Below are 25,314 nucleotides of genomic sequence, written 5' to 3'. Positions count from 1 at the left end.
ACTAATAAACTAGAAACATGATTTAACTAGTTAAAGGCTGATTTGTAATTCATATATACCTAAATATCATTTAAAAAAACAGTACACCACACTGCTTATGCATCACGTAAATACTCTAAAACCGACTCATCTCAATATCTAATGCCCTTCATCTGCATTGATCTGATAAACCCAGGATAAGGTGTAGTATTTCATCGAATGAGACTTCATTTTAACCAGTAGAGAATGTGAAACGCTTTATTGAAAGAAGCTCATTATCCAAGTGTTATAAATACAAGCATTATAAATATTATCATCGTAATAGTATAGATACACGTTCAATCTGTACTTCAATGCACATCTGTTGTGCGTTATAAAAGCAGAGGAAGAAAGAGGGGGAGAGAGAGGTGTAAAAGACAGAAAGGGAAAGAGGTAAGAACATATGGGCAGGGAAGGCAGCACATGATTAATGAATCACAGTGCTACCCAAATATTCTCTCAGTTCATCACAATTACATAATAGTGTCTCTAGTCAGCCCGAAGGTTATCTTAAAAGCAGGTGAGGTGGCGATGATGGGACTGGGGGTTGGCATCCTCTCTCACATCAAAACACATCTGCAGAGTAGAGGCAGATGGAGATAGAGAGAGATGTATTATTTATTTTTTATTCTAACGGTGTTATTCATCATAAAAATCAGGACGTGAAGTGCAAAACTGACCTTGGATCATTAACTCTGGGACTACTGCATCTCTATCTCTATTTCAATGTAAAGCATCTCTTTAAAAATACTTCCTGTTGACCTGACCAATTGACCTCTCACCTCTGATCATGCTGTGCCCTCTATGTAGCCAGTTCAGATGCGGGAGGGATTCAGCCAACACAGCTGATGTAACCTAGAGGATTTAGGGAGAAGAGGAGAAAGGGATGAAGTGAAGGAGTGAGACTGTTATTGAGAAAATAAGGTAGTTAAAGAGACCGTGTTCAACAGGAATCTGCGTGCGTGGCCTCACCTGGTGTCCACACTAAGTGGCTGCAGAGAACTTTATGCTGAAAACATGAATGGACACACGAGGACAAACAATATAGCGTAGTTATAGGAATAATGAAGTGTCTTACTATTCTCCATGGTTGGCCCTCTTGCCTAGTCATTGAAGGTGGAAGGAGCCACAGTTATACACCTGAGCCTGCTTACTGCACAACACAATCCATTCATCAGATTCATACATGAGTGTGTAGGTGTGGGTTATAGGGTGTTCTACATTTGTTTCAATATGGGTGATTTAAAATAGCCTGTTTTGTTTTTGTACAGACGTCACACCCTTACCTAAACACCACCCTCACCTGAGAAGTAGACATCAAAGGGAGAGAAACTGGGAATGGAATAACTGCAGTTGATGTAGCTAAGTAAATGGAAGAATACTCTCATTGCAATGTGAATGGTTCTTAAAAGAGCCTTTGGTTGTGCATAGTGTAGTATATAGTGTTGCCAGGGAACAGCACCATCTTCGAAGAGGTAGGAGGTGAAGATCTCCCACACGGATTGCCTCCCCTGCTGTGTTGTTGGACCCCATCCTTGAGACATCCTGCTGAGCAGTAGACTTCTCCTCTGGCACATGCCGGCGAGCTTCAGATCCCCTCCTGGTCCTCGTGTCCATCCTCATGAAGTTATGCAGGACACCGGTAGCCTTCACACACCTGAATTCCTCAAGGAGGCTGTCCCAGATGGCCCTGGTCACCCAACCGTGCAGTGGAAGACAATGTAATTATTAGAGATATTTACATCACCAGGTCATTGTGGATTACGTTGGATTGATAGATGCATGGACACACATATGTGCATGTGTAGCATGTGTCAATAACAGGATCATATCAAGGATAGCATCACAAATGAATACATAAATACCACTTGAAGCTTGATGATGAGTTGATTTGTATCAGCTGTGCCGTACCAAGGCAAAAACAAAAATGTGCCCCCCTTTGAGTTCCCAGGACCAGGACTGAGAACCACTGCTCTTCATTGGGCCCTCTTCATCCGCAGACAGGCTTTCATAGCTCTCTGAGGCCAACCAGCTATCTCATTTAGCAGCTCATCTGAGTTAGCCTGCACTGTTAGCCTGCTAGTCTAATAATTCATATTTTTTTAAAAAACATTTTCAACATGTATTGACTTACTTGAATAGGTTCTCCCAGCCATGTGGACAATTGGAAACAGGGCAGCAAAGTGTGTTTGTCACCAGAGTGTTTTAGAGGATATTACTATTGAACTATCTACCCATTTAATAACCAGACCTTCATACAAACTTGCTATGCTGAATTCTTGACACACAATCAAACATGCTGCTATATGCTGCCAGCACGTCAACAAGCAAGTCACAATGTGCGGCCTAAGCGGCACGCTGCAATTTACTGCTATCTAGTGTACATGTACCGGGAGAGTGGGAGAGTGAGAGTGGGAGAGTGAGAGTGGGAGAGTGAGAGACAGAGAGAGTGAGAGAGTGGGAGACTGAGAGACTGAGAGAGTGTGAGTGGAAGAGTGAAAGAGAGAGATGGAGAGAGAAAGCAGCATAGGATGAGGAAGTGAGACAGAAAAAGGGAGGTGGTGGTTGTGATAAGTGCTTTCTCTAAGCCTGAGCGAGAGAAAGAGATGAGTGTGTGTTCTGGGTGTCAGAGATGGACCTCTACACACTAGGATGGGAGTGGAGACTGTGATGGAGTGCATGGGAGAGAGGGAGGGCGGGAGGAATGAAGGAACGGGGAAGGGAGGGAGTGGGTGATAAGTGTGTGTTCACAGTGTAAGTGACATCTCTCCTCCTCAGACAGATTGTCTCTCTCTCCCTCTAATGGGATCCTGTTAGAGAACCTTTCTCTCTGTCTACCCCCTCACTCCCTCTCTCTCACTCTCCCTGGCTCTCTCTCTCTCTCTGACATTTCCCTTTTTCCTACTTCGAAATCTTTCCGGTATTGCCTATATTTCAATATCTGTGCCCTTCAATTCCCCTTTTCTCACTGCATCGTTTTTAATCAATCTCTGTCCTGTTAAGATTACAGATTTCTTGTAAGAGAATGCAGTTCTTAACAACTGTGAGAAAAATAAAAAAAGAGGGGAGATCAGAAAGAAGAGAAAAATATCCAGATTTTCCTCCAAGAGGGACATTCAAAGATAGTTTTTTTCACTCATGCGTTGAATATGGCTCATACCAAATCACTCTATTTATTCCTAGTCCAGTCCAGTCTGCATGTTTCTGCCAATCATACTGACTCCATCCAATATTGGCATGTAAGAAAACCTCAGAACGCTGTTTTTCAACCAAACCCAGCCGTGTCGCTCTCCAGAATGTAATCAAGGTAGGGCTTTGCCCTCACTAGCAATCACCTCTCCTGATCTGATCAGAGACGAGCTCATTCCTAGAGGAACCCTCCTGCTAAGAGAAACCACAATGAGCAGCCAGCCAGAAAGATAGACAGGCAGACAGTCATAACGTCTCAGCAGTGCCAGATTCAGACGAGATTGGAGCTGTATCATGAAACCCTCACAGCTTCCTACTTGTCTGACTACATCTGTGAATGTAATAGCATGGGTAAATGATATGCCTGTACGTAACCAGGTCAATGCATCATACTTGATGCTGATGCTTAAGTTTCTACCACTGAATAAAACATACCTTTGCGAAATGTCAATATGATTTTATTTTCACAGTCAAGGTGAGCTTATTGCATTTGTATGGAAATGTGTATGTTTCCACACCATACCCAGGAGCATACATGAGAATGTGAACACATTAACTCCTGGTGTTGTAAAGGGAAAGTGTGATACAATATCATAATATCACAATATCAATATCACTTGTTACACTACAGAACCAACATGTAGTTACTGTAACCTCTCTCTTTCTCTCTCTCTCTCTCTCTCTCTCTCTCTCCAACCAAATGAAATAGTATTTGTCACATGCACATATTTAGCAGATGTTATTGCGGGTGTATCAATAACTGTCCCTCACTCCCTCTCTGCAGGCTGTGGACTATGAGAGTCGTAGCTCCTACTCTTTCTCCGTGGAGGTGTTGAACCCCATGGTGGACCCTCGTTTCCTCCGCCGTGGGCCCTTTAAGGACCGCGCCTCCATCCGGGTGGCCGTGCTGGACGCAGACGAGCCGCCCCGCTTCTCCCGGGCTCGCTACCGTATGGATGTGTCGGAGAACTGCCCTCCCGCCTGCACCGTGGGACGGGTTAGTGCTGTGGACCCTGATACTGGACTCACCAATAACATCAGGTACTGGACTAGAGTGGATTCTATACAGACCAGGGGAGAAGTTCTGTCCCCTCTCATTGAAGGCCGGAAGTTCAAGGCCGACCGGGATCCTCCATTATAGTGAACCGGAAAACCTCAACGGGAAAAGGGCCATCTTTGTATAAATCAGGGATGGGCAACTTTGATGGGGGTGGGGGCTATCATAAGGGGCCTCAGTATCCATACCCACACATGCTCAGAATCAGCCTTAGTCTTTTGGGGGCCCTAAGTTAAATATAGGTTTTGGGGCCACCCACCTTGAAAGCAAAACATTTTAGCGGACTCTTCTTGCAGTTATAATTCTATACATTTTGTCATGTGGCGGAGAGAAATTTTGCAGTACAAGTATAGATAGCTGTACAAGTTTAGATAGCTGGCCGCTAGACTAATTTACCAATCAATTTTTTTTTTTGCTGATATGGGCTAATTTTGGAACTGTCAACGACTGACATAACAAGAGAAAAACCCTGACCGAGGGTCCACCCTGGTCGGCCTTCAACTTGAGATCCTCAATGAGAGAGGTCAGCACTGAGCTAGCCTGCAACGTTAATTCCTGGACTAGCTCAAACTGCACGTTATATCTTGAAAATATTCCCCATGAGATGCCATCTTGGTCGCTAAAATCAACTTCCTTGACTTCAAGTGCGCTATTCAGGCTTCACATAGAAATGAATGGTGCGACATCATTGATGGGTTTATCCATTTATGTATGCCATCTATGATATAGACAGATGTGCAAACGCACACATGCACACACTAAGAAAGATGCAAGGCAAAATTATCTTTATACGTACCGTGCCTTTGGAAAGTATTCAGACCCCTTGGTGTTTTCCAAATTTTGTTAAATTACAGCCTTATTCTAAAATGGATAAAAAATATATGTATCCCTAGTCTACACATAATATCCCATAAAGAACCAAGCGAAAACAGTTTTTAGAAATGTTTGCAAATCTATTAATTTACATAAGTTGAATACTAAGATGCCATGAGACTCGAAATTGAGGTGCATCCTGTTTCCATTGATCATCCTTGAGATGTTTCTACAACTTTATTGGAGTCCAGCTGTGGTAAATTCAATTGATTGGTCGTGATTTGAAAAGGCACTCACCTGTCTATTTAAGGTCCCACAGTTGACAGTGCATGTCAGAGAAAGAAAACAAGCCATGAGGTCGAAGGAATTGTCCTTAGAGCACCGAGACAGGATTGTGGAAAGGCACAGATCTGGGTACAAAAAATGTCTGCAGCATTGAAGGTCCCCAAGAAAACAGCGGTTTCCATCATTCTTAAATGGGAGAGGTTTGGAACCATCAGGACTCTTCCTAGAGCTGGCCACCCAGCCAAACTGAGCAATTGGGGAAGAAGGGCCTTGGCCAGACGGAAGCCACTCCTCAGTAAAAGGCACATGACAGACCTGCTCCAAAGCTCTCAGGACCTCAGACTGGGCCGAAGGTTCACCTTCCAACAGGACAATGACCATAAGCACACAGCCAAGACAATGCAGGAGTGGTTTCGGGACAAGTCTCTGAATGTCCTTAAGTGGCCCAGCCAGAGCCCGGACTTGAACCTGAATAAACATCTCTGGGGAGACCTTAAAATAGCTGTGCAGCGAAGCTCCCCATCCAATGTTACTAGGCAAGTCAGTTAAGAACAAATTCTTATTTGCCTAGGAACAGTGGGTTAACTGCCTTGTTCAGGGGCAGAACAACAGATTTGTACCTTGTCAGCTCGGGGATTCAAACTTGCAACATTTTGGTTACTATCCCAACACACTAACCACTAGGCTACCCTGCCGCCCTGATCTGCAGAGAAGAACAGGAGAAACTCCCCAAATACAGGTGTGCCAAGCTTGTAGCGTCATACCCAAGAAGACTTGATGCTGTAATCGCTGCCAAAGGTGCTTCAACAAAGTCCTGAGTAAAGGGTCTGAATACTTATATAAATGTTATGTTTCCATTTTTATTTTTTTATAAATTTGCACAAATGTATAAAAAAACCTTTTTGCTTTGTTATTATGGGGTATTGTGTGTAGATTGATGAGGAGGGGAAAAAAACAATTGAATCCATTTTAGAATAAGGCTGTAACATAAAAACTAAATGTGGAAAAAGTCAAGGGGTCTGAATACTTTCTGAAGGCACTGTATGTTCTCTTCAGAAATGCTTATGTTGCCTCTGTTGCCTCCCTGTTGTGCAGCCTGTCTTTGCATCTTCTCTGCTGTCACTCTGTCTGTCTGTCACTCCAAAGTGTTAATTGCTGTTTTCTTTCTATGTCCACTGCACTCACCTCTGACCTGTCTCTGCATAGCATCCTTTCCCCACAACACTGGTATCAGAAGACCACACTGCCAGTGCTGGGCCCAGCAGCATCCTAGTTGTGAATGAATAAACACATTTATTAGCTGAAGAAGAACGATTACTAAATAAATGCCTAATAGATGACCATTGGCTCATAATACCTTGTGAAAGCCTTGCTACTAATATTGCTGTAATACATGTCCCTCCCTATCCTAAGGGTTAATTATTATTACATATATAATATAGAGCCAAAATATCAATTAACTGGTAGTACATGCGTCAGTGTCTCTCTCTCTCTCTCTCGCATGCACTTTCTCTCTGGTTTCCCCCTACGTCCACTACACTTGACTGTTGCAGCTGAGCTGCAGGGGAACACACTACACTGGCTGTGCTGTGCCCAGCAATATCCTAGCCTAGGTGTACCTTGTTGAAAGTTCATTTGTGGACTTTCTTTCCTTCTTAATGCATTTGAGCCAATCAGTTGTGTTGTGACTAGGTAGGGGTGAATATACAGAAATTAGCCCTATTTGGTAAAAGACCAAGTCCATATTATGGCAAGAACAGCTCAAAGAAGCAAAGAGAAACGACAGTCCATCATTACTTTTAAAACATGAAGGTCAGTCAATCTGAAAAATGTCGAGAACTTTGAAAGTTTCTTCAAGTGCAGTTGCAAAAACCATCGGGCGCTATGATGAAACTGGCTCTCATGATGACCGCCACAGGAAAAGAAGACCCAGAGTTACCTCTGCTGCAGAGGATAAATTCACGTGAGTTAACTGCACCTCAGATTGCAGCTAAAATAAATGCTTCACAGATTTCAGGTAATAGACACAAATTCAACTGTTCAGAGGGGACTGCATGAAACAGGCCTTCATGGTCGAATTGCTGCAAAGAAACCACTACTAAAGGACACCAATAATAAGGAGAGACTTGTTGGAAAAGCGCGTTCCTCATGAAGCTGGTTGAAAGAATGCCAAGAGTGTGCAAAGCTGTCATCAATGCAAAGGGTGGCTACTTTGAAGAATCTCAAATATAAAATATATATATATATATATACAGTGCCTTGCGAAAGTATTCGGCCCCCTTGAACTTTGCGACCTTTTGCCACATTTCAGGCTTCAAACATAAAGATATAAAACTGTATTTTTTTGTGAAGAATCAACAACAAGTGGGACACAATCATGAAGTGGAACGACATTTATTGGATATTTCAAACTTTTTTAACAAATCAAAAACTGAAAAATTGGGCGTGCAAAATTATTCAGCCCCTTTACTTTCAGTGCAGCAAACTCTCTCCAGAAGTTCAGTGAGGATCTCTGAATGATCCAATGTTGACCTAAATGACTAATGATGATAAATACAATCCACCTGTGTGTAATCAAGTCTCCGTATAAATGCACCTGCACTGTGATAGTCTCAGAGGTCCGTTAAAAGCGCAGAGAGCATCATGAAGAACAAGGAACACACCAGGCAGGTCCGAGATACTGTTGTGAAGAAGTTTAAAGCCGGATTTGGATACAAAAAGATTTCCCAAGCTTTAAACATCCCAATGAGCACTGTGCAAGCGATAATATTGAAATGGAAGGAGTATCAGACCACTGCAAATCTACCAAGACCTGGCCGTCCCTCTAAACTTTCAGCTCATACAAGGAGAATACTGATCAGAGATGCAGCCAAGAGGCCCATGATCACTCTGGATGAACTGCAGAGATCTACAGCTGAGGTGGGAGACTCTGTCCATAGGACAACAATCAGTCGTATATTGCACAAATCTGGCCTTTATGGAAGAGTGGCAAGAAGAAAGCCATTTCTTAAAGATATCCATAAAAAGTGTTGTTTAAAGTTTGCCACAAGCCACCTGGGAGACACACCAAACATGTGGAAGAAGGTGCTCTGGTCAGATGAAACCAAAATTGAACTTTTTGGCAACAATGCAAAACGTTATGTTTGGCGTAAAAGCAACACAGCTGAACACACCATCCCCACTGTCAAACATGGTGGTGGCAGCATCATGGTTTGGGCCTGCTTTTCTTCAGCAGGGACAGGGAAGATGGTTAAAATTGATGGGAAGATGGATGGAGCCATATACAGGACCATTCTGGAAGAAAACCTGATGGAGTCTGCAAAAGACCTGAGACTGGGACGGAGATTTGTCTTCCAACAAGACAATGATCCAAAACATAAAGCAAAATCTACAATGGAATGGTTCAAAAATAAACATATCCAGGTGTTAGAATGGCCAAGTCAAAGTCCAGACCTGAATCCAATCGAGAATCTGTGGAAAGAACTGAAAACTGCTGTTCACAAATGCTCTCCATCCAACCTCACTGAGCTCGAGCTGTTTTGCAAGGAGGAATGTGAAAAAATTTCAGTCTCTCGATGTGCAAAACTGATAGAGACATACCCCAAGCGACTTACAGCTGTAATCGCAGCAAAAGGTGGCGCTACAAAGTATTAACTTAAGGGGGCTGAATAATTTTGCACGCCCAATTTTTCAGTTTTTGATTTGTTAAAAAAGTTTGAAAGATCCAATAAATGTCGTTCCACTTCATGATTGTGTCCCACTTGTTGTTGATTCTTCACAAAAAAATACAGTTTTATATCTTTATGTTTGAAGCCTGAAATGTGGCAAAAGGTCGAAAAAGTTCAAGGGGGAAGAATACTTTCGCAAGGCACTGTATATGTATTTCATAGTTTTGATGTCTCCACTGTTATTCTACAATATAGAAAATAGTACAAATAAAGAAAAACCCCCTGAGTGAATATGGGTTTACAAACATTTGACTGGTTCTGTATATTAGACAAGAAGAAAATCATGGAATAAATGCGTTGTAGATGACCATTGGCTTATATAATACATTTTAAAGGCCCAATTATCAAATTAAAAGTAGTGCATTTCAAGTGTTCCTCCCTGCCCACATAGCTAAGGGTTTACAGTGCCTTAAGAAAGTATTCATACCCATTAACTTATTCCACATTTTGTTGTGCTACAGCCTGAATTCAAAATGGATTAAATGTATATTTTTTATCTCTCACCCATCTGGACACAATACCCTACAATAACAAAGGGAAAACATGTTTTTAGAAATGTTTGCAAATGTATTAAAATTAAATACAGAAAATACTTTTGAGTCTTTTTGGGTAAGTCTCTAAGAGCTTTGCACACCTGTATTGTACAATATTTGCCCATTATTCTTTTGAAAATTCTTCAAGCTCAGTCAAGTTGATTTGTTGATCATTGCTAGACAGTCATTTCCAGGACTTGCCATAGATCTTCAAGCCGATTTAAGTAAAAACTGTAACTAGGCCACTCAGGAACATCCAACATTATTTTTATCCCAAAAAACTTCGTAGTCCTTGCCCGATGACAAGCTTACCCAATACGTGACACAGCCACCACCATGCATGAAAATATGATGAGTGGTACTCAGTGATGTGTCGTTTTGCCCCAAACATAACGCTTTGTATTCAGGACAAAAAGTACATTTCTTTGCAACAAACGGGATGCATGTTTTGGAATATTTTAGTTTTGTACAGGCTTTCTTCTTTTCACTCTGTCATTTGGGTTAGTATTGTGGAGTAACTACAATGTTGTTGATCCATCCTCCGTTTTCTCATATCACAACCATTAATCTCTTATAACTGTTTTAAAATCACCATTGGCATGGTGAAATCCCTGAGCAGTTTCCTTCTTCTCCGACAACTGAGTTAGGAAAGACGCCTGTTTCTTTGTAGTGACTGGGTGTAAATTGCCCCAATTGACCTTTATACATGATGACTTGTGTTTAGCAAAAAGCACTGGATAAATGTCTAATAGATGGCAATTGCCTTACCTACATAAAAGCCAATCTAATGGCTTGTTAGACTATTTTGCTGGTAGCCTAGTATCTAAATGTTCCTCCGAATCCTCCCTTCACTAATTAGCCTACTATAATAGGTATGAAATATATTTCATGCAATATACAGACAAAATATTAGGCCTAACTGGCAGCACTAGGCTACATGGTCTGTGTCAGTGTACATAAATGTGTCTTTCTCCTTTTTCTTCCTACCTCGACTGCACTACAGTAGCTTATCTGTCATTTATCACAGACAGAGCACTCAAACCAGCAGAGCCTGAACTCGTAGCAAATAAGTTGTTTCATTTCACACATTCAGCAGCATCAGCCTCAAGTGCTTTTTTTTTTTTGCTCTCTAACTTTTTGGGGCAAAACACCTTTCCGTTTTGACTGAGTGACTGACACAGTGGCGATTTTAGCATATAAATCTTGGTGGGGCAAACCAATTGTTTTTTTTTTTTAAATGCATGCCAGGAAAGCCACTACACAACACAACACTAAACAATACATGAATTGCACTATAACGTTGACAAACGGTGCCCACAAACTGTTAGGGCCTACATAAAACTGTCCCAACAGCAGAGCTTTATTTTCAGCACCATGTAGTGAATCCTTACCACTGCTACACCTGGCTATCAGCAGAGCCTTTTGTCTGGCAGCGAAATAGTTTATTCAGCCTCGTTTACTGCCTTTAAAAAAAAACATAGCTGATATGGCTGACTTGCTTAAACAAATGTGTTTTTTTCTACTGACAATTGAGATGTACAAACTAAGGCATAAGGGGCAATCCATAATTTTCGATTAAGACAATAATGAGCGAGTTAGGGCAGACTTAGTCAATATAACTATTTGTTCAGCACTTTTGAAATGTACAGCGACAGAATTCAGAACTTGGGCCGTTCTTACAGTATTCTCCCTGTACCCCAAGTCAGAACTGTATGATAAATAAAGGGGGCATATAAGCAGACAATGAAAGCTCTTACAATATTTGATGATGACATTTCTCTAAAACAGGCTCTAGGCTACATGTGTACCACCAAGTCAGAACAGTAGGCTAAGTTACGAGGGGAAAAGGGAGCAAATTATTAGGGTGAGGCACATGGGCTCCTGACAGCTTTCTACACAACATACACTTGGTATTACTTTGTTAGCTACAGTATGCATATCTCCATGACATATTTTCAAAATATATGCAGCAGCATGAAATACCTTTTTGGACTCACCTTGTTGTGCTGAGCTCACTTGAATAGGATGATGGTGCGGCAGTCCTCCTTGTTGGCAAATTTTGTCATGAAACTTTGTCATCAAAGTCTGGCATTCTCTGGATTTTATGGCACTTTCAAGACAACTGGGAACAAAGGCGAATCATGACGTCAGTGATCTTCAGGTCGGAGCTCTAGAAAGAGGCTTCAGTTCCCAACTTGCAAATCCAAGCTGGATGACCATTCAAAACGTATTTTCCCAGTCGGAGCTTGTTTTTTTACGAATTCCCAGTTGTCTTGAACTCATTGACGTCTGATATTTCCCAGTTCCTAGTTTCCAGTTGTTTTGAGCGCGGCAGAAGTCATGCTGGATTGACAGCATGGCCAATGTTTAATGTTTATACTTTTAAGCTTGGAAAATAGACCCTTAAACACAGACTTGGACCACACACCCACTCCACTGTATAGCAGGCCACTGATTCCTTCCAAACCACTCATTGTTGAATTTGCAATTTACAACTTGTAATGTTTATGTCCAATGGCCTATGAGCACCGTTAGGTTTTTATCGACAATTTCTCTTCATATGATTGAGAAGGATTTTCCAATAGATTGTCGACTTGATTCATGATGATGACTGCTAGCTTGCTTGCTAAGATTTTTAAAGTATGATTTTGACATGATCAGTCCAATGAAAGCTACGGTTGATATAATGTAATTTTATGTTGTTTTATCTGTGTCCAGTGGGCATGAATTTTTGAGCTGTCCGTGTAGTTTTTGCAGTGACGTAGTGTCCCCATGAGTGACAGAACACTGAGCCAATCCTGGCACAACTATTTTATTTTATTTATTTAACCGTTATTTAACTAGGCAAGTCAGTTAAGAACAAATTCGTATTTACAATGACAGGCTACCCTGGCCAAACCCGGACACCGCTGGGCCAATTGTGCACTGCCCTATGGGACTCCCAATCACAGCCAGATACAGCCTGGATTCGAACCAAGAATTGTAGTGATGCCTCTTACACTGAGATGCAGTGCCTTAGACCGCTGCGCCACTAGAGAACATTACCAACTCCCACGCTCCGTATTTTCCACTGGCTGCCCCACCACAGAAAGCACTGAGCTAGGCTGAAACACCAATCAGAAAACCGTTGCCCACTGATTAGCAAAACGCTCAATGTGGATGATCATGACAACATGACAATTATGACAAAGTCATTAAAAAAACTGGCTCATGGGCTCCTGACCATGTCCATTTTTTAAAGTGTTATATGTATAAATGTTTTTTTGTTTTTTGGACCCCCAATAAAATGGTCCGGCCCTTCTGGCATTTGCCAGTATTGCCAGACGGCCAATCCGCCAATGAACGGTAGTTAGAACGTCCATCGAGATATTTAGATAAGTCAGATCGTATCGACTACGATAATTTGCGATAGTAATTCCCCGGCCATTTATATCCTCTCATCCTTATCTTCCTCTTTCTCTCTCCCTCTCTTCTGCCCCTCTCTCTCTCTTGGTCCCCTCCCACCTCCCCATCTCTCCATCTCTCCCAGGTTCTCTATTGATCCCCAGTCAGATCCAGAGGCTCTGTTCCGTATCACCCCGGACAGCGGCCTCATCACCACGGCCATGGAGCTGGACCGTGAGCGCGAACAATGGCACAACATCACCGTCATCGCCACACAGAGAGGTCAGAGGGCACAACTTTGTCATCATTCAGGGCTAGGAGTTTTTCCCGATCACTTGATCTGACCAGGATTAACTCTACACTAGCTATAGTCTACCTTTTCACCCTAGTCATTACACCTATAAACCCTCATAAAATGAAGTCGTAGAGAGCTGAAATACAATACACTCCACTAAGCAGCTTTACTCGATATGTCTTGATGGCTTATATTAGCTACACAGTGCCAGTGGTACTATCAGTAGCAGCACTGTAGTGCCCCAATGCTTCATTCATGGTGATAGTAACAGGGCTTATAGCAATGTTAGCACCGAGTGTGAAATTAGGGGAAATCAATGGAGGGCAACCACCTTGGATGGGAGACAGCAGATCCTAATTAAACTACCATTTCCACCAGCTAAGAAAAATCCCAAATGATCCCCTTAAAGTCATATCAGTTAGTGGTAACACAGTAGTACCAACAGTAGTGGTTAGTGTGGTGACAGTGCTAGTCTTTATTTAGGCAGTGCTACTGGCCGGCGTTGCAGTGGGTCTTCAGTAGTTGTAATGCTGCTGCCAGAGTTGATTAATGAGCTCCATAGAGTAAACCAGACCGTTGGAGGCGGTATCAGTATTGCTAACTGTCTCTTCTCTCAGTGGCCAGAGGCAGCCTCTCTCCTCTGCTCTCACTGCCTGCCACGACACTAGGAGCTCATTGCTTGCAATGTGGACCTAAGGCTTCCGTCCATAACATGGTGTTACTGCTCAGAGTGTGTGAACACAGTCCAAAGAGACTGCCCAAAAATGTGTGTGTGTGTGTGCGCGTGTGTGTGTGTGTGTGTGTGTGTGTGTGTGTGTGTGTGTGTGTGTGTGTGTGTGTGTGTGTGTGTGTGTGTGTGTGTGTGTGTGTGTGTGTGTGTGTGTGTGTGTGTGTATACGGGACTCATGTGAGCAGTCCAAACTATGAGTCAGTGCCTTCCAAAGTGTGTGTGGGTGTGTGAATGCAGTGTGGACTCCGTCCCAATCCATTTAAACTGTGCCCTGATATAACTGCTTTGCATGAATGTCGGCTCTCCTTACGAGCATATTGTCATTGTTTGATGCTGGCGCTTTGAAAAGTCAGTTTGATGTGGAAAGAGAGTGATGCTTCTGCATGGCTTGCTGTTTGGGGTTTTAGGCTGGGTTTCTGTACAGCACTTTGAGGTGTCAGCTGATGTACGAAGATATAAATACATTTGATTTGATGGAGGCCCTAATTCCAACGCTCAATCTTAAAATACAGCAATAACCCCCAGATTCAGCCAGATTGATAAAACATCACATGACAAATGCTATGTTTACTTTAGATTCAAACCAAATCTATTGAAGGCAGCCATGTAGGCTAGGTCACGAGGACACCTTAGCGGATTGATCAGCAGAGTTGAGATGCGTTGGCCACTCTGAGGTCGTGAAATGCTCTCTGTAGTGACACAGATGTCCCTGATTCCTCTCCCCCAGACAACCCCAGCCAAGTGTCCAGAGTGGTGGTGACCATAGAAACGCTGGACCTGAATGACAATGCTCCCGAGCTGGACAGAAAATACACAACAGCCATGTGTGACTCATCAGCCACCGGACAGGTCAGTCAGAGAGAGAGAGTGTGTGTGTGTGTGTGTGTGTGTGTGTGCTGGCGTGCATGTGTAAAAAGTCTTTGAATGTTCTTGTCGATTCCTTCGATCATTTCGTCCACGCTTCCGTCTTTCTGCCTCTATTTCTGTCTTGCTTTTTCCACGTTCCCATGTTGTCTCTGTTCCAGTAATTTGTTGTCTTTGTCCGTCTGTTCCTTCTCTCTGTGTTTGTGTTTATTACCTCTTTTGTGTGCCTGTGTCTTTGTTGTTCTGTCTCACGATCTGTGAATCTACAGGAACCGTCTTGCAGGGAAGTAATCCATCAGCCAACTGTTGTACACTGAACAAAAAGATCAGCGTAACATGTAAAGTGTTGGTCCCATGTTTCATGAGCTGAAATAAAAGATCCCAGAAATGTTCCATACGCACAAAAAGCTTATTTCTCTCAAATTTGGGGCACACATTTCTTTACATCCCTGTTAGTGAGCATTTCTCCTTTGCCAAGATAATCCATCCACCTGACAGGTGTGGCATATCAAGAAACTGATTAATTAAACAGCATGATCATTACACACGTGCACCTTGTGCTGGTGACAATAAAATGCCACTCTAATGCAGTTTTGTTAGACAACACAATGCTAGAGATGTCTCAAGTGTTGAGGGAGAGTGCAATTGGCCTGCTGACTGCAAGAATGTCTACCTGAGCTGTTACCAGATAATGTAATGTTCATTTCTCTACCATAAACTGCCTCCAACGTCATTTTAGAGAATTTGGCAGTACATCCGACCGGCCTCACAACCACAGACCACATGTATGGCGTCGTGTGGGCGAACGGTTTGCTGATGTCAACGTTGTGAAAATAGTGCCCCCCTAGTGGCGGTGGGATTATGGTATGGGCAGGCATAAACTACGGACAATGAACACAACGATGTCAATTTGACATTTCTCATACCGTGATGAGATCCTGAGGCCCGTTCTCGTGCCATCTGCCATCAAGTCATGTTTCAGCATGATAGTGCACGGCCCCATGTTGCAAGGATCTGTACACAATTCCTGGGACCTGAAAATGTCTCAGTTCTTCCATGTAATCATGCTGCTTAAGGCAAATGGTGGTCACACCAGATACTTACTGGTTTTCTGATCCACGCCTCTACCTTTTTTTTAAGGTATCGCTGACCAGCAGATGCATATCTGTATTCCCAGTCATGTGAAATCCATAGATTAGGGCCTAATGAATTTATTTCAATTGACTGATTTCCTTATATGAACTTTAACTTAGTAAAACCTTTGAAATTGTTGCATTTATTTTTGTTCAGTATGTAATGTAATTTTCTAAAGACATTAAAACAGAGAAAATAAAGTTTCTAATGTATAAACCCTTTCAAAATGAGAGCCCTTAGCTACTGCATAACTCAGAAACTTTCTAACATCTTAATCCTGGTCTGAATCACTGCACTAGCACTAATGCACTCTAAAGTCCATTAAAGAGGTATGTTGTATTGCCTGTTCTCCACAGGCAGTATTTTAAGAGAGTCCCAATGGTTTAAACTGAGATAATATTCACTAGATCGAATAAGATAATTTATTTTCTAAGTGCATCTTCACAGTCGGAACCCAGGCTTAGTAGATTGTATACGGAAAGCCAACCCAGTCATTCCCTCCTCTGTTATGGCTAGATATACTTTAATTACTTCCTACTTGGTATTAAAGGTTTTATCTAGCAGTCTGTTTGTTTTGATTAGGTAAATGCTGAACTCTTGCACAGGGATGTGGGCGGTGGTTAAAGGAATGCGTTGTTACAAAGTACTCTTTCTCAATCTCTATTATTTTTTTCTCATATCCCCCTCCTATCTCTTCTACCTCTGCTGCTGTCTATCTTTCTCTTTTCTCTTTCTCTTCTTGCCTGTGTGTCTCTCTCTCTCCGACCTCCCCCTCCCCCATCCTCCCTCCAACCTCCCAATCGTTCCTCCTCTGTGTCTGGTCTCACATTCTCTCTTATCTCTCCCATTCAGGTGGTGCAGGTGTTGCGTGCGATTGATAGAGATGAGGGAGGGAATGACAGCGCTGTCTATTTCAGCATCCCTCCAGAGTCCAGCGTCGCCCTCAACTTCAGCATCAGGGACAGTGGAGGTGTGTATAGTCTCTCTCCTTTCCTTTCTCTACGTCTCTCTCTCACACACGCGTCCCATCTCGCCCCCCCCCCCCCCCCCGCTCTGTCTGGCCCCCTCTCTCCCACACACACTCCTCTCCTCCCTCTTCTCTCTCTGTCTCTACCTATCTCCTCTACCATCCATCTCACAGCGTCCGTGCCTTCAAATGTTTACATCTTTTATCCTCCTCCCCTTTTGTTTCCCCTGTTGTTTACCTCTGCCTCTACTCTACATCCATATTTTCCCAATGCTTTCGGACACATCCTCTGAGGGAAGCTGTGGGAAGCTATGGGAATAACGTTATATAGTAGAGATTTCTTTCAATTAAATTCCGTTGTGTTACTTGTGTTTTTTTTACCCCTCTAATGTTGTATTTCCCTCTTTCTCGCTCTCTTCCTCCAGGCCCCACCGCCACCCTGTTGCTCTTGTCGCCCCTGCAGCCCCTCTCCCGCTCGTCCTCCTCCTCCCTCACGCTGCACGTCCCCCTGGTACTAAGGGACGGGACATCTGGCCTGACCTCCACCGGGACGGTCACCGTATCCGTTTGCCCCTGCCTGAGAGGAGGGGCCCGGGCTGGGGAGAAGGAGAGGCAGGAGAGGCAGACGGAGGGAGACTGGGAGTGGGAGAGAGAGACGGTGTGTGTCCCCCAGCAGTCCACCTCTCCTTCCCCTGGGCTTAGCACCGCCGCCCTGCTGGCCATCCTGGCCTGTGTTGCCACTCTGCTCGGTAAATATACTCAATCCTGGTCTCAGAGACCCAGATCCACAGGGTGTGCACTGCAGGCTTTCGTTACAACACACTAGCACACCGTATCCAACCAATCAAGACTTGATGATTAGTTGGTTAGTTATTCTACTGGGGAACACAAACCTAATTTACATCAAATTGCACTGGAATTTTACTGGGAATGACCTCCTGAATGCCGACGTCGTTCCAATTCCAATGTGACTGGGTTAGTACAGTACACAGTGTATCTATGTCTGACTGGCTGTGGCTCTAAGTCAATTACTGATTTTAGCATGCAGGGCAGAGATATGCTATACCAACACTCTAATCTGCCCCTTCCAGTGTTTGTTTACTCTCTCTCTCTCTCTCTCCCTCCCCACCTCCCACCCCCAGCGGTCAGTGCCTTGTCCCTGTCCCTCCGCCGTCAGAAGCGGGACTCTCTGTCCCCCCTGGAGGAGGACGATGTGCGGGAGAACATCATCACCTACGACGACGAGGGTGGGGGTGAGGCCGACACGGCCGCCTTCGACATTGCAGCGCTCCAGAGCGCCCCCCACAGCTCACGCAGGGTATACCGCACCCTGGACAGCAGGAACATGTGAGTGTGTGTTTAATTGAAAGCTGTCCCGGGAAGAAACACAGGCAGACAAAACTCCAGTCCTCAAGAGTTCTCAGGAGTCTCTCTAAGACTGTATTGATCATGGTCTATTACAAACATGGTCTATTGTGCTGTGTGATATATGTCTATGTTATGTTATCCCTCAATGGCATTTGTTTCCGTGTAAAGCTGCTGTAACATATAGTCTAGCCTTGTCACACCCTATCTTCTACCCCCCAGACGCTACTCCCAGCACGTCCAGGACAAAGCCCAGTCTTACAGCTGGGCCCAGAACCCAACCCTGGACCCGGCCTACTCCGGCCCTGGAGGGCCCATGTACGGCCGCCTCTGCTACAGCAGCCATACCTTACCTGTTCTCCGACGTACTCCAGGGAGCCAGTTTGAGCCGGGTCTGGCTGAGCTGGCCTACCGCTTCCCCGGGGGCCAGCCGGACCACTCGTTGGTCATCCAGAATCAGGGGGCCATGGTGGGGGCCCTGGAGCCAGGGGCCGTGTACATAGGCCCAGCTGAAATGAGCAGCAGAGAGAGCAGAGACGGAACGGGCCCGCAGAGCGGGGTTAGCACCTCAGATGGAGGGACACCGCGGACCAATGACAGCCAGGAGAGAGGCGGAGGGGGAGCTATGAGCAACTGTACAGAGAACAGCAGCGAGCAGCAGAGCCAAAGTCAGGACTCAGTGGACATGGTAAGAGACAGACACTGTGTATCACAATCAGGGAATAAATGTTAGCATTTGGTATGCTTAGTGCACTGCTGATTAAACAGGGTTCTGAGGGGAGATGATGATGAATATGTATGGTTTTTTATTTGATATATTTTGATTTAAAGAAGCTTTCTGGCCTTTCCTTTTTTAACGTTTTGTCTCTTGATTTTCTCCTCCTTCTTCATCCTCCTCTCACAGTGCACTATTAGCTCTTTCTAGTGCTCAATTAACCTCTGCTGCTTCTCTTACCTTCTCAACTCTGTTTCTCTTTCACTCTGCATCTTGCGCGCTGTCTGTCTATTCTTCTTCTGTCTCTCTGCCTTTTTGCTTTCTTCCTTCACGGCATCTCCTCTCTCTCCCTCATCTTCCTTATCTCCCTGTTTCTTTCTTTTGGCCTTTTACTTACGCTCCGGCTATCTGCTTTAATTATTTCTCCAATTCATCTCTCCATTCGTTCCCTTACAATTCTCTCTCCTCTCAACCGCAATATCACATCTTGTTCTCCTTTATCTTCTACTTCCACTTAACAGCGCCGTTCCCTTGCCCTGCCCCTGTCCCTGACTGACCCTCCTCCTCCTCCCCGTCCCCTGCAGGTCCAGTCTGAGACCCTCCCCCGGGAGAGGGAGCACAGCCTGGTCCTGACCCGCTCTGGCTCCGTGGTTGGTCAGGGAGGTGCCTGGGTGTGTGACTCGGCCACCCTGCCCATGGCGGGCCGCAGAGCCTCCCGCGCAGGCCTCTCCCCCAAACGCTCCGGCTTAGCTGAAGGAGGTTCCTCTGGTGGTGGAGGTGGAGGCCCTGGGGCGAACGGCCCAGACAGCAAGTCTCAGCAGTCAGCCGCCCGCAACTACACCAGTGTCCTGCAGGGGGAGGCAGCGGGACAGAGGCAGGACTACCCTGGGAGCATGGGGAGGGGAGGGCTGGAGATTGGCAGCAACTTTGTGGTGGCCAGGCCGGACAGGGAGGGCGGAGGGATATCTCTGACTGGCACTTCTTGCGGGGGGATGTACCCAGAAGGGTTCATGGCTGACTGGCGGGACAGGGTGGGTATTGGGGCATACATTTTAGGAAGAAGGGATATGACCCCCCAGATGCTGCCCTTCCCAGGGCAGCCCAGGGGTGCATATGGGGGCATCATGGGGTACGGGGCAGGGTGGGTCCCAGGGATAGAGGCAGGGAGAGGGGGTCCAGTACCAGGTGGTCACTCCTTGGCCCTCAGGGTGGGTGAGTTCCTCCGCCTTCGTCTGGCTCAGGTCACCTTTGACCCCTCGCAGCCTCCCTATGATTCAGTGCAGGTGTACGGGCTGGAGGGCACAGGGTCACGTGCAGGCTCACTCAGTTCGCTGGAGAGTGAGGGAGAGAAGGATGCAGAGAAGGAGGAGTGGGGAGGAGGACTGGAGGAGTGGGGTCCACAATTTCAGGAGCTAGCCAAGCTGTTCCGAGATAGGGAGAAAGAAAAACAAGAGGAGACAGAGAAGGATGGGGAGGGAGGGGTAGAGAACAACAAAAAAGAGGCTGAAAAAGAGGAGGGGCAGAAAGAGGAGCAGTCTGGAGATGAGGGGAAAGACAGAGAGGGAGAAGAGAAAAAATGAGAGAGAATGAGGGGAGGGTGGAAGAATGATTAAAAGGCAAGCAGAGTTAGAATAATGGGAAGAGAAGTTAACGGAGAGAGAGATGAAGAGGGAGAATAATAAAAAGAGACAGATAAAAATGAGCCCAGGGAAGCAAGGGCAGGGGAGGGAGTGATTGATGTAATTTAAAGCAATAAGTGGTGAAAGGCTGATACGTGTGAGCACAGATACTGAGACAATGTGCATGATGTTTCTCCACTAAGCAGCAACAATTTGTTAAGTGGTCTGGACAAAGAGAAACAACTTAAACATCCGAGACAGGATTTTCATTCAGCTCTACATCTATAGAAATAGAAAGAGGAGAGAGGGAGTGAGCGAATGTGTTTCTTTGTTTGCGTGTGTGTGGGATGAGGGTGTGTATGTGAGAGAGAGAAATTGGAAACAAATTATTATTATTTTATTTATTTTTTTGGGGGGGGGGGGGTGCAAGCAAGACAATACATTCAACAAGGAAGTATGGAAAATTAGGGTACCACACGGAGGAGAAGGGGATATAAGATGACCAAGACAGAGGGATAGAGAAGAAAGACAAAGAAGGAGAGAGAGAGAGAGAGAGGGGGGAAGAGAGATGATTGTGCAGAAACTGTTGCATTCACACCGTCCGCAGAGGCAGAAAAGTGAATAATTCAACTCACGACTTCATTCCAAATAAAAAACGATGAATCATTTAAATCGCTGAAAAAGTCGTATCACTGGAAAATACACATGTGAGAAGAAAAAAAGGGATATGATATTCCCAGGCTTAGCTGAGTGTCGTTGTGTTTACAAACACAGGCTAGACATTTTTTTTTAAAACACGTTTATTTATTTTTTGTGAAGCTTGCATTCAATTGCCACACTCTATTGCACAGAAAAGCTACCATTCCCCCTGTCACAAGGGGATTTATGGCTGAATTAAGATTAAATTGTCAACCCTGTCACGGTCAACCCTGTTACCGTCAAACGTGTTACTTTATTTGGAACTTAATAGGCACTTACTATATATGTTTTTTTTTCCATTAACCTCTTGAGATGGGAAAACATTTTTTTTTTCAAGATGAAAAAAATTCTGTAATTAGGTGGAATCAAAGTTTATTATGACCAAGTTATACTTCTCAAAAGGCACCGAATTGATGGAACGACCCACAACACCCACACACACTAAAGACTCATTTGTGTTATCAGGCATTGATTGTATAATAAATCACGAAAGCAAAAGTATTAACAAGATGCATTGAATCTATGTATGAATCTAATAAATCTCTTCTAAATCGATTATTTTACTGTATGTAGGGAGGAGAGGAGAGACATGACTATTTTTTATGCAAAACCTCCATCTACTCAATCAACATGTCTTGAGGACCAAGTCTGCATGATTTGAGCACAATCTCAACCAATCTCAACCGCCTATTCACACTCTGAAAACTCTTAACCGTCCAATCCGTAACTTCCATTTATCAGTGAAGAGTGTCAGAATGAAAACCAGCAGGCCCAGCGAACAGAAACAACTGGGCCCCGTAATGGTCAAAGGTTAGAGGTCAATTTAAGAATGAGCTGGGATTTCAGCTGGAATGCACTTTTATACTGTGTGGCGTTCAATACTAGACTATGAATAATGTCAGATCAAGTTTTTTTTTAAGAAGATGTCTATGGACGATAACTACTGTTCTACTGTATGTGAATGCATTTGTAAATATCAGTGAATATCCTTGTTAAAAGAGAAGATAATTGTCACAACAAAAAAAATCTAAGTGGAAAAACTGTCACGTTTGAACAGAGCACTGTTGGGACAACTTAGACCTGGCCTAGATTAATATTTCAACCAGACTGGACTTGATTTACCTGACCCTGAACTAAACTGGCACGATGTACTTTACATTAGGACAGACCAGGATATCGTGTGCCTGACACAACATTCTTGTGGAAAAGCAAAGTATTCAAATAGGTCTTTAACCTGGCAAAAAGTGTTATGCGGAACATGAGCACTCGATTACTTGTGAGGTACTCTGCTTCACTAGCCATGTATCTGACAAGAACTAGAAGCCCGGCGTGCAAGGTTATGTGAGGTAGCTTTCTTAAAGCCAGCATTTCGATTAATACCGTTTCCGTTGAAAACCATTTAACTGGACCATGAAAACTGCCCGATGCTGTATTCTATTCTCCAATGCAATTGTCACAACCCGTTCGCTGAATTGACTGGAGCTGTAATGGAACCGACCCCAAAGAATACATATAGTGTCCCCGAGGCAGCAAAAAGAGACTCCTGTCAGCTCAGACTTTATGTGCCGTGCCCAAAAGTTGTGCACTGTTAACTTAACATTGGCTCAGATTGTGACAAACCCCTAGTGAAAAGAGAAAGTCGGCACAATCACCACAAGAGTCCACAATCACACTGTGTCCCTGTGTAAGGTCCTGTTGAAATACTTTTAAAAACGCGCCCTTCATCTCTCACTGATCTGACAAGTCAAAGCGATGGAAGGGAACCCTTCCTTTTTCACCTCTCAAATTGGGTTTAGATCCGTGATTATTACTTCGAGGATGGGCGGAAGCAGGGATGCGTTTTGCATGTATTCAAATCGGGCCAAAGACTTGACTGGACCCTGCCAGGACTACTGTCGTAGTGCACAATCTCTGGGGGAGGAGAGGGGAGCGGGACCCTGGAGAATGGTCTGACCAGGCTTGGTCAAACTCCAGCCCTGATATGGCTAGCCTCCTTAGTATTGTATAGGCTCGGCACCATAGTGGAGGCTATATAGAGCAGGGTTATTCAACTCTTACCCTACGAGGTCCGGAACCTGCTGGTTTTCTGTTCTATCTGATAATTAATTGCCCAGGTCTACATTAGTCCCTGATTAGAGGGGAACAATGAAAAACACAGTGGAACTGGCTTAGAGGTCCAGAGTTGAGTTTGAGGACTATAGAGGTTAGCCATACCAGGGCTAGTCAAGCCCTATTCACAGGGAATAACCACATACACCTGTAAAACACCCTCACATACACTGTGGAATATGTTATGTAGTTCACACCTATAAATATAGATAATGTAATATATGTGTGTGTCGTAATTATAAACGGATTGGTGCCTCATCTACTGTGACATAATGACTTCTGTCCCCGGAAACATGGTTAGCCAGCGCCGATTGGCTCTTGGTGTTTTGCTTGTGCTGATTGGTCTAAATCAGAGTGATGCTCCAGCTGATTGATCTGTAGTTGGCGAGGCCTTGGCTTGCAGTGCCGCCGTCACTTAACTACTTGATTGAACTGATTATGTCACCTCCGGAGGAAAGGAATCGAAACACCAAATTGGTCCAATCAAAGGCATGATTAGTTGAATCAGTCGCCTCCTGTCGCAGGGGCACTCCAGGACCGGGGGTTTCCTATTCCTGGTCAACCCCCCCCCCCCCCCCCCCCCCCCCCCCTCACTTTAGTCAGAGAGGAAAGTGAGATTGTCAGGAGATTTATCAAACCATTTACCCACGCAATTAAATGCAAATGAAAATACACTGCATTTAATGACAGGTCCTGACATGCTTTACATGTAGTGTTTCAGGGGTGTGTGGTTGTATTCTGTGTGTGTTCTGGAGGGTAGAAGGTCATGAACTTTGAACGCCACCAGACGACCCCAGGTTCAGTCTCCCTTTTGGGACTTCATCACTCCTGCACGATGTTGATCAAATTCCAAGATGGCGTGCTGAATAAAGTAAATGTATTTATTATGTTGTATTTTTCCTTTTCTTTTTTGTAAATTTGAATAAAAAATCATATGTTTTAAAGAGATGTCACACTTGGCAGGTGGTCTTTTCTTATTTGTCTCTCCAATGAAACAATCTCACTAATCAATTGTGTGCTACGTTTGAATGTTGTGTGTGTGTGTGTGTGTGTGTGTACGCGTACACGTAGGTGTGTGGGTGGGTTACCCACGTAAAACAAATACTGCAGCTTGCTATAGAATACTATAGTACTTACTATAGAATTCTATATAATTATGTAGTAAACTGTATTATACTGTAGAATCTTATACTCCACACTAGTATCGCTTGATCATGTAGTGCTTAAAATAGACTTTTGCACACTGTACTATCCCTTGAGAATTGTGTAGTATACTGGAGAGTAATACACACTGTAGTAGTATCCCTCGATTGTGTCGTATACTATACACTGTCATTTAGTTTATTTAACCTTAACCTTATTTTAACGGGAGACATATGGTAACGTATACGCTAGGAGTCAGGAAGCAGGTGCAGAAGGTGAGTTTAATAATGAGAATAAGCAGATAAACAAAACAGAAGAAGCGTACCGAACGTGAACAAAACCAACACTGCCTGAAGACTGAAGCTACAGGGATAAATAAAGGGGAAGTAATCAAGGTAATGATGAAGTCCAGTTGTGCATAACGATGGGGAGCAGGTGTGCGTAATGATGGTTGCCAGGTGTGCGTCCTGGGTTGCCAGGACCGGTGGTTAGTAGACTGGCGATGTCGAGCACCAGAGAGAGGGAATGGGAGTAGGTGTGACAGTATCCCACCCCCAGCACAGCTCCAGCCACAGGACGACGCCGGCCTGGAGGACGGCCCCAAGGGCGAGGATCGGGCCGGTTGCCGGATATGGAAATCCTGGATAATGTTGGGGTCCAGGATGTC

At 44.3% G+C, this 25,314-nt stretch overlaps 1 protein-coding gene across 3 annotated transcripts in view; it reads left to right on the top strand.

Moving 5' to 3' along the window:
* Window positions 1-24,457, top strand: part of LOC110508473 — a 144,834-nt gene extending 120,377 nt beyond the window's left edge. For 2 of the 3 annotated variants that reach the window (XM_036966293.1, XM_036966294.1), the window contains exons 7-14: window positions 3,992-4,248; window positions 13,153-13,289; window positions 14,760-14,881; window positions 16,883-17,000; window positions 17,423-17,746; window positions 18,140-18,344; window positions 18,585-19,050; window positions 19,662-24,457. In XM_036966293.1, coding sequence (XP_036822188.1) covers window positions 3,992-4,248; window positions 13,153-13,289; window positions 14,760-14,881; window positions 16,883-17,000; window positions 17,423-17,746; window positions 18,140-18,344; window positions 18,585-19,050; window positions 19,662-20,657 — 2,625 coding nt within the window. In that variant the 3' untranslated portion in view covers window positions 20,658-24,457. The other variant, XM_036966297.1, reaches the window with a different exon arrangement.
* Window positions 24,458-25,314: the final 857 nt, after the last annotated feature.

The sequence above is a fragment of the Oncorhynchus mykiss genome, chromosome 28 (genome assembly GCF_013265735.2).
Source record: "Oncorhynchus mykiss isolate Arlee chromosome 28, USDA_OmykA_1.1, whole genome shotgun sequence".
Classification (NCBI taxonomy): domain Eukaryota; kingdom Metazoa; phylum Chordata; class Actinopteri; order Salmoniformes; family Salmonidae; genus Oncorhynchus; species Oncorhynchus mykiss.
Note: the sequence above shows the minus strand (reverse complement) of the source record. Positions and strands in the feature narration are given on the sequence as shown.